At 44.1% G+C, this 17,414-nt stretch overlaps 1 protein-coding gene across 17 annotated transcripts in view; it reads right to left on the minus strand.

The window, feature by feature from the left end:
• Nucleotides 1–17,414, minus strand: part of NRG1 (neuregulin 1) — a 434,810-nt gene that overhangs the window by 87,627 nt on the left and 329,769 nt on the right. For 12 of the 17 annotated variants that reach the window (XM_032096873.1, XM_032096874.1, XM_032096872.1 and 9 more), the window contains one exon: nt 11,900–17,324. The exons of 2 other annotated variants lie outside the window; for them this stretch is intronic. In XM_032096873.1, the coding sequence (XP_031952764.1) occupies nt 16,673–17,324 (652 nt within the window). In that variant the 3' untranslated portion in view covers nt 11,900–16,672. Of the gene's footprint in view, nt 1–11,899; nt 17,325–17,414 lie in introns of those variants that run through there. 3 more of the 17 variants (XM_032096875.1, XM_032096870.1, XM_032096863.1) reach the window with 1 other exon arrangement.

A 17,414-nucleotide genomic window follows, 5' to 3' on the forward strand; every position in this document is an offset into this window, starting at 1 on the left:
ACATGACTAAACAGACTAACACCTACTTTCCCAGACTCTCTGCCTCCTTTTAGTATGTCCTTTTTACAGGAGTCTTTGCAGCAAACAGACCGTTGTCTGCTGGCCTCAGCATTACTGGGTTGAGTACTGAATCATTTGCATAATCCATATGTCTGCATTTATGCTGTTGGGACAGTGCTGCTTGAAGAATACACACAAGAAAACATTTACTATATTTACTATAGCTGGTAACTAGGTTAAACACTGGAGATGTAACAGATTTCTTTATAAAGATCTCATTAATTTCAAAATTAGTTGTCTGACACTGTTCAAAGACTGGATACCTCCCTGCATAAGACAGAATCAAGAGGCTACAGGGACTTTGTTGCAACTGAGACTATACCCTGGTTTTCCTTTTGTTTTGTCCATAACTTCTGGAAACTCTTACCTACTGCATTAATTTAGCCTTCAGCACACTTAATCTGAAATTGACTTTTCCTGCTCCCTCGCAGAGTTTTTAAATGCATGAATAGCACTGGGTAGGATAGATCAGCATTAAAGCAAGACCAGCAATCTGATCAAATTTCTGGCTTACTGTTGTTGCCTACAGCAACACTGTCTACACATCCAGAAAATTACTTTCTAAGGGGCTGCACTTCAATGCACTGTTTGACTCAAAAAAAAAATTAATTAACCTTCTTGACTTTTACCTTGCTTAGGCTATTTCCCACTTCCAGAAGTGTCTTTTATTTCTCTTCCAGTTGCATGGAAACCACAAGTAACTTAGCTCCCTCAACAAAAAAAGAAACCAGACAATACATTTCAACATGATTAAGGCCTTTATGTTTTCTAAGTACTGTTTCAAGTGACAAACTCTTAAAATTGCAGGTATGTCTTTAAGAGATGTTTTTAATAAAAAATTGCAACAGCTAGGGAACAAGGGACTTCCTGCTCCATTTTGTGCAAATCAAGGTAGGGAAGCAATAGAGTGTCAATGCTTTAGAGCAGCCTCCCCCAGCAGGTGAACTTGTCTGGGTCAAATTGTTAGCAGAGATGGAGTTTTTAGTAATTATAGCTACAACAACTAGTATCAGATATAAATGCTGCTGGGCTCCATCTCGTGAGAAGGGGTGCTGGTTCAGTAACTGTGGGGGACACAGGTTATTAATGGAGAAAATAACAGAGATGGCCAAGGGTCAAGGTGTGCCACTGAAGAACTCTCTACTTAGGTCTATCTTCACCTTTCACAGCGCCTGTCCCTGAAGGTCCTGTTCAGGTGGACAACTCCTGTCCTTGTGGCTAACATAAGAGGACTTCTCTGGCTGTATATACCAATTTGTTTTCCATTTGTGAATGACTGCAGAGAGCTGATGATCTGTGAGAACCTTTTCCATCCATGGATAACTACAGAGAGCTGATTGTCTGAGAGCCTAGCCGAGCCTCTGGGCTGAGGCATGGCCCATCCTATAGGCCATGTCACAGAAATGACAAAACTGGCAGTGAAGAAGTGCAATCTGGTGATTACTGTCAATCCTTGCAAGAAGGCCACAGCACACCTCGAAAAACCCAGTTTATCGACTCCCAGGGTCCTGTGGGGCAGCAAGAAAATGTTACCTGATTGGCTCCTAATCCCTCTGCAGGAACAAAATCGCAGTCCTCTGCAAGTGAAAAGCTGAATCAGCTGGGATAAAGCGTGGCAAGACAGCAACAACGCTTTTTTCCGAAGGTGCCTTGGCTGCACCAGCCCTGGAGTTAAGCTGAGATCTCAGAGAAGAATTAGATGGGCAAAAGATCAAAAGGCGACACTTTGTCCCCCTCTGAGTGTAAGGAACATTGTGTTGTTTTCTAGTGTGCTTTTGTTGTCTGAGGTCTGGGTAGAATCAGACCCAGACTAACCAGGACAAACATCAAATTGAGGATTAGGCTCAGCACTTAGGTGGTGTTTTAGAAGATAAATGTGTTTCTACTGAGAAGCAGCAAGGACACAGGAGTGCTCTAGACATGGCACAGGCCTGCTGCCTGGCACAGTGCCTTGGAGCCATAAGTGGACGGCCATATAAACATGCCCCAGCCCAGGAGTTAAGTTACTCTTCCTCCATTCTTAGAGTAAATGAGGAAAGGCTTCAGTTTCTGGAAGCCTACTGCTATTAATTGCTGAAATCCATTGTCATTTTGTTTCTGCTCTGGAGGGAAGCAGAACTCTTTCTGCAGCATGGCAGACTGCTTTAGTGACTGTTTTGTTTCACATTTATTTTTCTCCAGTCCTGATTGCACAGGGGTAACTTCTGTCATGCTGTTTCTGGCCACTGTACATAATTGTTTGCAATGGACAAGAAAACTGCTGCTTCTTCAACAGCAACATTCTATCTAATGAAGCTGGATAATACAATAGTCCCATGTTTCATTCCTCCTCGTACTATTTGCTCTTGATGTCCAGCAAATGTGTTCCTGTTAACATAGGAGACAGGAGAGTCTGTGCACAGCCTCTCTAAAATTAGCTTTCTAAGAAATAATTGAAGTGCTCGTCCTGTCCCAGGCCACTGCACTCTGGCTGCAGCATGTAGATGTTAGGGGAATGAGATCCATGTGTGGGCTCAAAACAGAGCTGCAAGTCCCAGTTATTCAGCCCAGAGGCCTGTGGTGCTGTTCCTAACAGGGGTGGGGCATTCCTTAGTGTTAGAACTATACTGAATTTTTACTCTCTCTCATCAGCAAGAAATTTATGTCACTCCTTTCCAGTTATGCCTTCCGAACTGTTCCTGCCTTTCTTCTCCAAAGGTCCTAAATACTCACTGTTTGTCGGCTTCTTCTCCTACTCCACATGGAGATATACCAGCAGAATTACTAGGCAGTCAACAGAAAATGGGAGCAGCAGAGAGATGATCTTTGCTTCCCTGTCTTTGAAGCTGGTAATGGACTATTTCACATACACTCTAGAAAGTCATGTTCTGAAGACCAGACATCATGGAACAAGACCAAACTCTATTACTGAGCACTCCAAGCAGCTTTGTTGTCTCTCAGCCACCAGCAGAGATATTTTCCTCTCCCTTTCTACTAATGGCACCAGGCTCAGATAGATTTCTGTTCAGGGTAATTTCAAGTACTGGGACATCGCATGGGATTCGTATTTCGTGCTTCAAACAGGCCATCTGCAGCTGAAACTTCCTGCAAATTAGCTGAGAGAGAACCCAAAAGTAAGGTAACAAACTTCAGCTATAACAAGGTTATGTACTACATAACACTGCGACATGATCACTGTCACTTACATTAATAGAATTAGCAATCCTATTTTTAATCCCAGGCATTGAATTAGTGATTACTATTAGAAAAACAGTTATTCACAAGCTGCCAAACCTCTGCAGCTTTGTGAATGAAGGCAGGGAATATACATTATCTTTTGAGAGGCTTCAGAGTGCTCATCTGCACAACAAAACTGTGGTGATACTGAGGTTAATCAGCACATGCAAACCAGGGCTACAATCCTTGTAGAAGGTTTTCTGCTCCAGGGCAAATCATTGCTCTTCAAAGACCAAGAAAAGCACCAAAATTTCTCCTGGGAAGGGCAGGGGTGAAGACTTCATGCACTTAACCCAGTTCTTTTCATTTCTATGTTAAAAGCTAACAACCTTTTCTTCTTTAGGGACGAACAAAAGCATCAATAATTTGTAGGTAGGATTCTTTTTCCCCAACTACTTGAGAGATTTTGCACTTTCCCAAGCCCCTTCTCCTGAATCTGACCTCAGGCATTTTGCTTGTTTAATGCAATAGTGGAAAAGGCTGTTCCAAGGAGGCAGAATTCAGCATATGCAACATAGGTAATTTTGTACTTGGACTGAGTCAGATATCTTGGTGAGAGAGATGGTGTGTAATTTACTAGCCTGAGTACAAGAGTGAGAGGTGGGACCACTATGTTTAGCCACAGAGATATTTCAGCAATTCCTAGAAATGTCATCTGTTGAGCACAAGTCTGGCTAAGTAGCCTTGTAGCCAGTACATGCTTGGCTCTCTGCTATTTTGCTATCAGCAACAAAGGGGATAGCCTGTCCCCTTAGAGGGATGCCAGCTTACAAAATCTAGGGCACTCTCACAGAGAGATCAGACCTTTGGAGTTACTAAGGAGCCTTCTGTGAGAGTGTACATTTGGACGAGTGCAGTTATGTGCTTTAGGCAAAACAAACATCTTGCATGGGCAGTGGATAATATCCAGCAAGTTCTTGCCACATAGGTACTATGATTATCCATAGGTGGATGGGACAGCTGGTTACGGAACTGTAGTCACTGGACACTCATGTCAGTGCTCAGATGTACAAGGGTGAGGTTCCATGTTGGTAGAGGGTGAGTCCATCTGCTGTTGTGTGCTTTTAGTACCCCCAGGCTTTGAAGGACGCTAACCCAGCCTGCAGGCTGTGGGTTTCCGTTGCACTTCACCATCTCAGCTCCCACCCACTACCCCTCCAAGAAATCAGGGAAAACATTTGCTCTTTGGTGCAAGAGATTGTTCAGCTTCTAAGTCACCGGATGCCTCTGTTCTGAAGTAATTCTCACTACCATAGCTGTCATAGCAGAATACTGACACAGTGTCTGGTTTCAGGCCAACACACAGAAAGTCAAGCTGTGCATTTGTTTCCTCCCCTGGCCTGGAAAGAGCACTACCGATACCCTGAGTGTCCCAGCTTGCTCCAGGGAGAAAGCTCTGGCTAGGTGTCTTCAAGCCAAGGGGCTTCCCTGCCAGTGTGGGAGCACTTAACACCCCTGAAAGCAAGCTGCAGCCAAGAACGGCTGACCTTTGGAACCTCCACACATGCCAACAGCTTGACGCACTCAGCCGCCTGTTTAGAGAAATACTCTGAAACACTTCTGGAACCCCCAGGACAGCAGGTCTCTGGGTGACAGACTGCAAGGGGGCTTGAGCCTCTGCTCTGAAATTCAGCATCACCAGTTTCCACAGGCAGTATGATCCATTTCCCAGCACCTCAGTTTGAGATGCAGAGTATCTTGCTCAGTGTATGTGACAAAGCTAAATATGGACTCTTTGGGAAGGTTGTTTATCTTTTACTTCTGAGACAGAACGTCATAGCATCAGCTTTGTTCTGCTCCCCCGCATAAGCTCTTTTAATTTTTCAAAATCTAAATGATGTGGTGCATGCACGTGGGAAGGAGAAACAGACAAACTCAGCTCTTTTAGATCCTCAACCAAAAATCTTTTCGAAGAGCAGCCTGGAAGTAAGTGCTGACATTGATGATGTGGTCCTGGTGAAATACCAAAGAAGGAGCAGAAAGCATGCTGTTCTCCTGCAGCTGAAGACCTACTGCAATCACCTTGGGACCAAGCTGAGAGCTGTTCTGCTGCTGAGCCAGTACAGCTCTTGTCAGTCAAATGAAGTTGTAAGACAGAAAGTGACGTTTACTAAAAGTACCATGATTTCCGCATCTGAAGCCCTAGAATGGCAATTTCAACTAATTATGAGAGGCACAGAAATAATGAGATAAGCTCTGGACTGTATTGGACAGTAAAATGAAGAGCTGTGTGTAGAATCACTGTGATAATAATCCCATTACCTGGACTTTATGTTACCTGAACTTCAAACTTGTTACCTCAGTAATCAGAGTTCGGAACAGGTCATGTAAGTTCTATTTGAAGGAAGCTGGCACTTGGAAATGAAAGTAACAGGGTTACTGCATTAGAGCTCCTTTCTGCTATTCCATTGATATGACCCAGAATGTGTGATTTAGTACCATGACAACTGAGAGATTGATTATAAAACAGACACAAGATAGCTGTAGTCTGCCAGTTCTTATTTGGAGTTTTATTACTTTCAGCTTTATTTCATAATCATTAGCCATCAGATAAATACTGCATGTTTTAGTTGGATATGAAAGGATGGTGTGTGCAGATACTAAGTCAACAGAATTACAGGGCATTTTTAATTATTAAAATGGTTCATGTATCACTAGAATGGCATTATTTTGTTTTCTGGAGCTTTGATTAGGGGATGATTTTAAAACTGTGTGCTGAATTTCAGGTTCTTGGATTTATACTGTGGCATTCATGTAAGTGGCCTTTTATTTCCTAAATTTTGGATTACTGCTTTCACAGCACCAGTAGTTCCCTTTGCTTTTTCTAGGAATGCTGCTGTAGGCACACGTCTTCTCATATACATTGAGCAGATTACTGTCCATTTCTGTGGAGGATCTGACTCAACTCACCCTCAGCTTTGGGGCCTTTAGGGTGAGAAAGGGGAGCACAAGATGGGAATATCCTGAGGACCAGAACATGGGGCAATAATTGTTCTTTGGAAATTGTCTCTCTTTGCCACATATAGAATGTTGGGGTCTCTCCCCCGCCGTGTAGCCCTGGGAGAGGGGCCCTGAGGGCACAGACACGGGGCTTCCCTGCCCCTGCTCAGCCTCGTTCCCATTGGTTGGTTTGTGTTCCCTGCGCGGGCAGAAGGACCCTCGGGTCCCGTGACTGGAACAGTTCCTGGGCAGAGCTCTGGCCATGCGGCTGGAGAAATAAACATCTCTGAAACATCTAGCAAGAATCGGTCTGTCCATATATATTTCCTTTCCACGGGACTCCTGGTTTGATATATGCGTGTTGCAGGATCCCCACTGCAACAAATGGTGGAGAATTGAGAGCAGAACGATCCCCGATCCCTAAACTTTGGATTCCTCTTGTTGGTTTTGCTTTGCTATTCCGTATCTAAACTATGGAGGAACCGTGGGAAGACTCTTGGCTCTCAGAGCCGCATATGGACATTTATCTTAAACTTAAAATGATTCTTGAACAACGATTTGTAAATTTTAGCTTGATTCAAGCTCAGAAAGAACTGAAACACTTCCTGGCATGGTTGTTTAAGAACTTTTTCTATGTTTCTTGGGATTTAATTCTTACCAAGGGCTTTTGGAAAACCGTTTGGACACAGTTAATACTGGAGTCAAAATATATGCCGATGGAAGAATATTTTCGTGAATATTATTTAGTTACCGAGACTGTTGAGCAATGTCAGCTGTGTCCTGGCGAAGGGAAGCCTGGCGCAGGGACCGTGCGGCCCAGGCCACGTGCACCGAGCGCTCTGCGAGCAGCAGCGAGGCAGTTCCTGCGCGCGGGCGGAGCCACGCGAGCCGCAGTGTCGGTAGTGGAGCGAGGCGCGGCGGGACCCGGCGGTGCCCGCCCGGTCCTGTGCAGCGCGTGGTGGAGCGAGCCCCGTGAACGCCCGACTGAGAGGGGCGGCGCGCGGGCGGCGGCGGGCGGCAGCGGCGGTGGAACGGAGCCGCGCCCAGCCGAGACGCGCGCTGGAGCAGGACACGGGGGGGTCGTCGCTCGGGGGCCCGGCCGAGACGTGGGTGCAGCGCCTGGCAGCGGCAGCAACGCTGCGACCAGAGGAGGCGACGCACGGAGAACTGAGCGGCGCGGCCCGGCCCGGCCCGCGCAGCCCCGAACACGACCCCGGGAAGAGCGCGCAGGCACGAGCAGCCCCGACAATTCCAACACGGGAGCGACCGAAGGAGAAAGCAAAGACGCAGCGAGACAAAAAACAGCAGCCACTCGGAAAAAGATCATAGTAACTAAGACCTTAGGGATAGTAAAATGGTATAATGTTAAGCAAAATTATGGTTTTATAACAAGGTGTGACAACCAGCAAGACATATTCGTGCATAGAACTGCTATTAAAAAGAATAACCCTGAAAAATGCATCCCAAGCTTGGGAGATGGAGAGGTGGTGGAATTTAATATTGTACTAGGGAGAAAAGGGTTACAAGCATCGCAGGTCACTGGGCCTGATGGTGTTTCTGTAAAAGGCAGTATATATGCAAAAAATCGTAGTCATGTTAGACAATATCTCCATTGTAAGCCCCCCCCTACAGTTTCCCTTTCCTAATCCCACCTTTCCCTTTTACCCTATGTCCTATTACCCCCAGTGTATTCCCAATCCGTTTTTTCATCCATGGTTTCCCTCACAAAACCATGCTTTTGCCAATTGTTTCCCCAAAAATCCCTTTCCAATGCCGAGTGGGGGATGAAAAGGGGGAGGGAAGAAGTTAAACCCTCTCCTGCCTCAGTTTCCCCACAAAGCATGCTCAGAGAATTCTGTCTCCCTTCTGTCAGCCCTAAGATGTTCCAGAGAATCTGTTTGGACATTTAAAGACTCAGGAGGGTGGCTTGTTTTGTTCTGAAACTGTTCTTGTTATGTTTATCCAGTTGTTTTCATTCTCCTTTTATTAAAATAAAACGGGTGAGGTGTTGGGGTCCCTCCCCTGCCATGTAGCCCTGGGAGAGGGGCCCTGAGGGCACAGACACGGGGCTTCCCTGCCCCTGCTCAGCCTCGTTCCCATTGGTTGGTTTGTGTTCCCTGCGCGGGCAGAAGGACCCTTGGTCCCGTGACTGGAACAGTTCCTGGGCAGAGCTCCGGCCATGCGGCTGGAGAAATAAACATCTCTGAAACATCTAGCAAGAATCTGTCTGTCCATATATATTTCCTTTCCACGGGACTCCTGGTTTGATATATGCGTGTTGCAGGATCCCCACTGCAACAATAGAAGGCCCATTTGGGCATCTTTAGTGACTCTTTTTGCTGTTTGGGATTGAATCCATTGTTCTAGGGTTATTTCAATGAAATAAGAGGCACATGGCCACCCTTTACCCTAGCTGGAGTCCCCTTAATCTTCAACCATGCCAGTCCCTTCTCAGCTGTGGCCCTGTGAAGGCTCCTCTGCAATCTGTGATCCAGTTTGTCCAACTGGGGAAGAAAGGCATTCCCTTTCCATATCTTCACAGCTGTACAGGACAAATACCACCCTCAATTTTTCCTCTCTGAGGTGAAAAAGTGTTTCCTCTTGGGTGCAGGCAGTTTTGCAGCTGCTGAACGGCCTTGTCGTGACATTTTTCCCTTTCCTGTCACTGAGCATGCACTGAACATCAGGAAACCATTACACAAAATTGAGAGACTGTATGTGTGTGTGTACACATAGAGAATGCATAACCCAACTGATGCAGTAATGTGTAGCCTAAGTTAAAATACCTCCCACACAATATCTGCCTTCTGAAGCATGGCTCCAAATTGGCCATTACCAGAGTAATGACTTAATCAGTTGTTAACAATCGCTGTACTCCCTACCAACTGATGTGCATATAACCTTGCAAAGACTCCCTTGATACCTCCTCTGCTGCTGTCATCAAATGAGCTGGCCTTATTTCAGGGGTTTTCTATGCACTGCTGCCAGGGTTCCTCTCCAAGGCATTACATCTAGTGCAGGGAACTCCTGCTGTCTCCAAGGGGAAAAAACTAAGTGGAAATTTAGCAGCTGCCATTTACGTTAGAAGTCCAGTTTCCAACTAAGGTTGGTGCTTGGTTACCTTCTGGAGTTAAAACCTTAGACAGTAAGGTCTAGCTTTCAAGGAAATGAATTCCATTCATGCTGAAGGTTTTGTCTCAGGTTTTGACAGTCCCAATGAATAGAAAGTGCAGCACTCTAAATACCCTCTGGAGTCACTATATTGTCCCCAACCCCAGTGACATGACAACCTTTCTAGATGTGCATGGGCCTGATCTTGTTTTACCTCTTCCTTGCTGGGAGATGTGGAACTCTCCTTTAGTCCTTGTTTTCATGGGTGGAAATGGGAATATCACGACATTTGTCCTTCCAGCCTTAGTCTAGAGACATGTGAAATAATTTTGCAATCAGTAGAGCTTTTCTAATGAGAGCTACTCTGAAATTACTCCAACAAAAGGTCATAGCATCAGGCAGGAGAGGCACTCTGGGATCAGAAATTCCCAAGGCTTCATGTTTGTTTGTTTTTTTTTTTTTTTTGAAAGGTAAAATGAGATTTAGTCCTGAAAGTGCCATTGCAAAGGGTCTGTTGTCACTAAAGAAGAGTTATCAGGCTCATAACCTATGCACAGGCCATGTTGCTTTGCTTCTGCTGCACAGGTTAATCATGAGTGACTAACTGCAACATCTCAAGGCATTTGAGATAGTTTTCTTCCCATCAGTTGTAACTGAGACAGAAAGAATTAACTTGGGGAATGCATTCTCCAAATCATGTGCTCATAACTGGGTGGAGTTGGCATGCTAAGAGCATACCCAGCTGCGGGCTGCAGAAATGAGAAGGGTTTGCTTGATTTTCCTGTAGTGTTCCCTGACGCCATCTGCTTCCAGACCTTGTGGAGAAGAGCAGAGGCAGAAGCTTGGCAGAGAAAGCCCATAGGATAAAGACAGCATGGACTGACAAACAACTTTTGCAAGGACAGACATTTGGGACACACACGGATGTGTTCCCTAAAGCCCTCTTGTCTGTATCAAATGTGGCATGGCGTCTTCAGTCCTGTTGACTCTGAGTGATTCTTATGGTACTTAGTTGCTTCAGAAATCCTCTACCTCCACTCCCATGCATGAAAGGCCAGTGGGGATGCCTGAGGAGGGTCTGTCTTCTCAAAGCAGTCAATTTCAACAGCCTGCAATGGAAGTACCATCCTTTTCTCTACAGTAGCACTGTGACACAATGTGCTAGCTTGGGCTGGCTCTGAGGCGACAAGGCCCTACATAGCTGAGACATTCAGGTGAGGCAAATAGCCTAAGCATCCAGCCTGCAGCCACAGGATCCCTCCACACGAAATAGAAAGATAGGGAAGTTGTCTGAGGTAAACTGAGATCTGACCAGCCCACCAGGTATTTATTCTCTGTGTTGAGAACTGGGGAAGAGGGAGGGTGACAGAAAACCCTTGCCAGTCATTCCCTCCCTCCATCCCTTCATCCCTCCCTCTGTTCCTCTGTTCCTCCCTCCCTCTGTTCCTCCACTTCTCCATTCCTTTGTTCTTCTATCCTTCAGTTTCTCCATCCATCCTCAGTTTGACATTTCATTCAGTACCAATAGGTAGGCCCAGGAGTACTAGCCCTGGGAACAAAGGGATGTGAAACACATCCAAGATGTCTTTGCTGCATTCCTCTCTCCGCTGCTCATGCCTAACTTTCCTCCTCTTATTTAATGCTTGTTAACAGCAAATGACTTTACATACTTATATCATGTAAGCACAGCCAGATTGGATATCTCCCTTCTCTCCAAGAGAGGCAGATAGTTGGAGAAGGGTAAGAGCAGCACCAGTATACACAATATTTCCAATTTATACAATCTCCACATGTTTTCAGTTCAGTTATTTCCCACATCTGATGCGGTTTTCATGGATTTAGTAATGCTCATTGGATTAATGCCTAAGATCTGGCCCCCACTATGAACCAATGGAAACTTTTAACAATCCACAATCTCTTGCAGCAAGTAATTCCCCAAGTTCCCTACACCTTACACGAAGAGCTCAATCCTTCTGGGAATATGGTTCCCAATACTTTTGATTGATTCCATTTCTTTGATTGGAAGAGGTACTAAACATCCAGTCCCTTCCTACCTTCTACAAGATAATTATGTTCCCACAGACCTTTGATACCTTCTCTCAGCTGTCCTTTCAGAATAATGATATCCAGCCTACCCAGTGCTCCCCAGACCTCACCAGCTCCAGATGTTTATTCACCTGGGTTGCCCTTCAAACCCTTCCCCATTATGCTACTCATTATCCTGAGACAAGAAGACCAGGACCACTCATGGTATTTATGACCTGCACAAATCATGAATTTATATAGTGGCATGGTGATGGCATCTAATAGTTCCTAGTATCTGCTTTGCTTTATTGACTTGCTGAACAGCGAGGTGACAGTTTTGTAGAGCTCCCAGAGTCACAAGACTCTGTCATTTCTGCCCCCCCCAACTCCTCCCCCTCCCCAAACCCCATCCATCTTAAGTAGTAATGGTCAGGGTAGAGCTAATAATTCTAACTTAAGAAACTAAAAATGTATGTAGGAACAAGAGTGCCTGCCAGACACCTCTGTAGGGAACAGTCAGAAATCTCAAGGAACAGTGGTCCACAACAACAGAACAAGACCTTTACAACGTTTGGATACAGAAAGATGGTAGCTAGTGACCTGACACAGTCTGCTGAGCAGCTGGGCCAGGACCACACATAAACAATTTAATCCAGCACCTCTTTTACTGAAAATGAATAACAAAACCTTAATAAATCAACAATTACTTATTGCTGTATTTGGGGTAATAAATTCTTTAGTTTATCAGTAGCTTGTGGCTTCCATAGCATGTTCTTTGAACAGTTTGCCTTTCAGTTACATCCCCTTTCTCTCCTGAACAATAAATTAGCATTCTTTTTTTTTTTAAAGGAAAAGAGGGGAAAAAGAGGATATATTACAATTTTTTCAAAGCAAAAGGAAAAACGCAACATCTTTTTGACATATATCTTAAAATAATATGAGGATAACTTTCTCTGCGTGTTAGATGCCTATGCATAAATAATAAAGGACGTTATGTTATTTACAGTGTTACACAATAAACTAAGAGCGTTTCATTTAACACAATATCCATAAAGACAGTAAATAATGAAAACATCCACGTATGTACAAGATGTATTTACAATAGAATAGAGAATTACAAGTGATGATAATTGGCCACGTTCTTTGTCTGCCCTTCTCTGCAGCATTTCATAGGTGCTTGTTTGTTTCTTACTAGAAGTAAGTCCCAGGTGATGGTAAGGAGCCACACTGCAGGGCCAAGAAGTGCTCAACAGGCTGAGAGGTGTGTCCTTTGAGGAGACACCAGTCTGCTATCCTGGATGCTCAGGAAACTGCTTGCAATGTGTGTGAGAGAAGCAGGGAGATGCAGCACTGTTGTTTTGGAGTATTGGAAAGAAGGAGCTTTCCTGTTTCCCTGATAAAGGCATTGATTGATCTCTTAAACCTGGGTGTGTTGGGGTGGCTCAAGTGAGGAAGGGAATAACTGGCCAAAAGGAGGGAGTAGGCTTTTCTCTGTTACATGAGAACCTCTATGGAGCTGTAATGAGTTACACCCCTTAAACAGGCAGGCTGTACCAGATTGTGCACAACATAATCCAGCTATACACCCTTGAAAGAAGCCTTTTATCCTGGAATAATTCCTGCATATAAACACATACACAGGGAAAACTCATGGCTCAAATTAAATGACATGGAAATAAATCAGGACGATCTCAACAACTCTGCCACCACTGGAATATTTCTCCCCCTCTTCAAAGTATGTTTCTTCTTGCCATGACTTTCAGCCAAAAAGCTGGCAAGGATTACACAGTGATGGCTGAAGGGTGTTGGGACAGCCTAGCTCAGAGGTCTAGGCAATGAAGCAAATATCCCCAACAGGGGAGCTGGCCTTTTCCATAGGCACTTGCTGGCTCTGCTCCATGCTGCTGCAGCCTCCAGCCCCTTGGCCAGCAGGAGCTGGCTGCAGCTCACCAGCAGCACCTGTGGCCAGGTAGACTCACTAACTTCTGGGTGTGGACCTGACTGATGCGAAACACCTGCACAATGTGATAAACACAAGCTGAGAGGTTGAGGGTCTGTGTCCTCCTCTTGCTTCTGTGAGTGCCAAGTCAGGGCAATTCCCCAACTCACTGCTGCATGAATTGTGCTGTAAGGCTGGGTTCTTCACAAAGATCTAAGGGCTTAGGCAGCCATATCCCCAATTGTATTTTCTTGTTCTTAGGTCCATGTGAAGTCTCCAGCCTAGTTTCATGGTTGCCCTATAACACACTGCATATGTTCCGAGGGGGAGGAAGAGCAGGAACTGCACAGCGTTTTGACTTCGAGGCACTGCAACAGAAGAGGTGTGGTGTTTTTCCCTAGACCTATACCAAATAAATCTCACATGCACAGCTCCCAAATATGGAATTGCTCCTTCATTTTGTACTGTCCCTCAATAACAACATTGTCAGTAGTCAAATAATCTACTCAACTTCAAGGTATGTTCCCTTTCCATTCTGATTAATCTGTCTGGGCTGTTACAGATATTTCAATGAGAGCTCGCCTTGTGGGTGATATATACCGGAGGAGTTTACAAAAGACCTGTGTTATAATCTCTATTCTGCCACTAAGATGGGTGATTTTGGGGCAAATCACTTGTTTCTCTGCCATTCTTTTTCTGTCTCATCTGTTCTACAAGGTCTTTGCAGTATCAGAGGCCTTCCTGAAAGGACAGATATTCAAGAAATTTCTGCCCCCAGAAACTCAACAGTGCAAATCTTTTGGACACTCATGGCCTTCATTAGGAAAGCCCACCTGGCCCTCTGTACTACTGAGCTGCAGAGTTACCAAAGAGGTGACTATTCTGCTGCATGGGATTGCAGATAAATAGGCATGAGAAAAGGGATGAAAATGAGAATATGGTGTCTAGAATTTGTAGAGAGCTTTTGTTTCAGTCTGCAAAGGCAAAGTGTGTTCAAGTACATGATAGCTAGGGAAAAATGGCAAAGGGGACTTAAGTCCAGACAGTATGTATTTGCCATCTCCCATAGATTTCTCAAATAAGCAGTGCCATTTTAGCCACCACATAGCCCAAAGCTGTGCTAGTTTCCTAGCCTTTCGGTTCTACCACTAACATCCTAGTGGACAACTTTGTTTCCTATACTAAGGTTTTTTTTGTTCTTTCTCTGCTGAATCTGGTGTTCAGGTAGACTCATGTGTGTTCTTACTAATGTGATATGGTTATTATTTATACAGTGAGGAACTCACTGATTTTTGTCATCCTGGCAAAGAGCTTCTTTTGCTATACTTTGCTTTCAGGTCTCAGATCAAAAGGACACCTTGTTCAGCAAAATTCTTAGGCACATGCTTAAGTTTTTGTATGTGCTGGATGTGTCAATGACAGTCTAGCACATGCTGAAGGTAACTTTTGCTGGGATTAGCATAAGCATATGCTTGAACAATTTACTGAGTTGGGACTTTAGTTCCTCAGGTTTGCATCTCACAAAACTTCCTTGATGTATTTCTTTTCATTTAACTAGGACCAGAATGTGGCCCAAAGGATGAGTGTAGTTTGGCTGAAATTCTTTTTCTCTTGACAGGGCTCTTGTTTAGAGCTCAGTAATACCTGTAAAACATATGTTCTCATTTTCAGAATCCCCAGAGTCTAGGAAAAACATTTGTTTTCCACATCAATCCTGAGTCAATGCTGTGCCAACTGAACACACAACAAAAAATCAAAAGTATAGAAGAGGCAGAGTGACCCTGACTAAACTGATAGGAATTCAGTGCAAAAGAGGCCATTTGCTTCTGTCTGTATGGATGCATCTGCTCCAGCACTGACAGCATCCTTGTTCATTACTAGTCAATGACTTCAAGACTGTCACTGGCTATGCAAACACTGATATCAAATAGTCACACATGGGTTACTATGGCTGTAACCCACATGGTGTGCTTGCCTTCATAAATGGGCTCTGCATCAGCCTTGCCTCTCTCAACCCAAGTAATGGAGTCAATAAAGGTGAGTGGAAATAAACTCCATATATTTGCTTTGTCCTTCCTATGTGCCTATACTTTTTAACCATTCAGCAAATCAAGTTCTTCCCTGAAAGGCCTTTCAGTGTCCAAGAGTAAGCCTTACTCCAACAGCAACTCTAACAAGGTATTGCTAGAAGCTTGTCAGGGCTCTTTCTGAGGAAGAGAAAAAGGGGAAGAAAATTGAGGGGAAACACAAGAATAAATCATGTATTAGAAATCAACATTAAAAAATAGAGGTGAAAACTGATTGCACTTTTATTAGTGGCATTTGTTTTCCAGCTAGATGTCTTCCTTGCTTGGTTACAGATATCTATTATATTTGCCCCATTAACATAAACTAATATAAATGCTTTCTTTTTTTTCTTCTTCTTCTTCTTCTTTTTTTTTTTTTTTTTTCTTTTTTTTTTTCTTTTTTGTTTAAATAGAGTATTGGGTTCAAAGCCTCAGCTAACTTAAACCCATTTCCTAAGGGATAACTAGAACAATTCATATCTGGAAAATAATGAAATGGCAGCTCCTAGTGATTACAAGCTGACCTCTGAATAATAATATATTTGGTTTAAAATCACAGTATTACTTTCTTTCTATAAGTAACATTATTTAATGCAGGTTGGCGCTTTTTTTTTGTTTGTATGTTTTTTGTTATCCTGCTGTAATTAATAGTAGCATGCTGTTGGATCTACTATTATCCCAGTGCTCAAAGAAGCAAACCTTTTGGCTGGCAGAGAGCAGACAAAACTCATCTCATAGACGGAAAGCAAATAAAAGTTCTCATAGAAGAAAATTTTTTTGTTGGGTTTTTTTTTTACTTTTTTATCTTTTTTTTTTTAAGTTTTTTTTTTCTTTCTGACTCTGTGTGTGTGTATATGTGTGTTTTTCTGGTGGAGTAGGGTGGGAGTGCCATTACAGGGCTTTTTGATTTGGGGATTCTACAGCAAGCGACCAGAGGGACTTCTGCAATTCTTGCAAATCATACATCCAGTCATTATAATGCAGTGCACAAAAAAGCTAGGACAACTGAGGGCTAAAAGGTTTTGCAAAATACTATGGGACAGCCATCATTGTAACTGTACAAAACTTGCTCTCAACTTAACATAACATAAAGGCACCATTGATATCTTTCCCCATTTTTGAAATACTGTAAAAAATTGCTACATATGGCACATAACACATTTGTACATACGTATATTTAATTTATAAAAGTTTTTTTTCCTCTCCTGTTTTCTATCAGCGGAATTGCTAAAATAAAATAAATTGTTTAATTTAAAGGTGGAATACTTCATTATATAAAATAAAGTTTTACATGTGAATCTATGTGTTTTATGTTTTATACAGCAATAGGGTCTTGGTTAGCTATCACACTGGACAACCTTGCTTGCAACTCTTCTGGTGTGGAGAAGCGATTTGCCGGGTTAGTCCTGGTTTCAGCCAGCCGGAAGGCAGTGGCTGGCTCCAGACTGGTTGCCCCGGGGTTCGGTATGCTCAGGAATGGTGTATCCTCGCCTATTCGTTCATCTTCGGTTTCGGTCTCAGAGCTGCTGCTCTCAGAGCTTGTGTCAGAGTCCACTTCCACCCTGCTGGAAATGTGGCCATTGGGCTTTGTTCTTTTGACCCTCCGGCTGTTGCTGAGTTTCTTTGGAGGCTCCTGTGCTGGTTCGTACTCCTGCGTGGTCTCGTACTCCTCATCCTCCACAATCCGCAGAGGGCTTGGTGGCAGGCTGTTGCTCTCATGGGTGGCATTGTGTTGAAAGGAGTTGAATTGCTGAAGATGGTGGTCATACTTCTCATGTAGCTGCAGTGGAGTCACCAGGAGCAGTGGTCGCTCCTCTTCTATGAAGGGACTCACCGCCACTGAAGGGATCGAGACGGTCAAGCTGGAAGCCGGTGGTGACATTGTGGAGGGGCGGGACTTGGGAGAAGTTGGAGTGTGAAAATCAACAGGTGACATGCGAGCTGGTGTGGTCATAGCTGAGACATACCTGAAGGAAAGAGATGGGGAAAGGTTGCGAGCACAGGAGCAGTGGTGACCTGTGAACACAGCAGCTCATGTGGACTGGGAGAGAAATGGC

Source organism: Corvus moneduloides, chromosome Z (genome assembly GCF_009650955.1).
Source record: "Corvus moneduloides isolate bCorMon1 chromosome Z, bCorMon1.pri, whole genome shotgun sequence".
Lineage (NCBI taxonomy): Eukaryota > Metazoa > Chordata > Aves > Passeriformes > Corvidae > Corvus > Corvus moneduloides.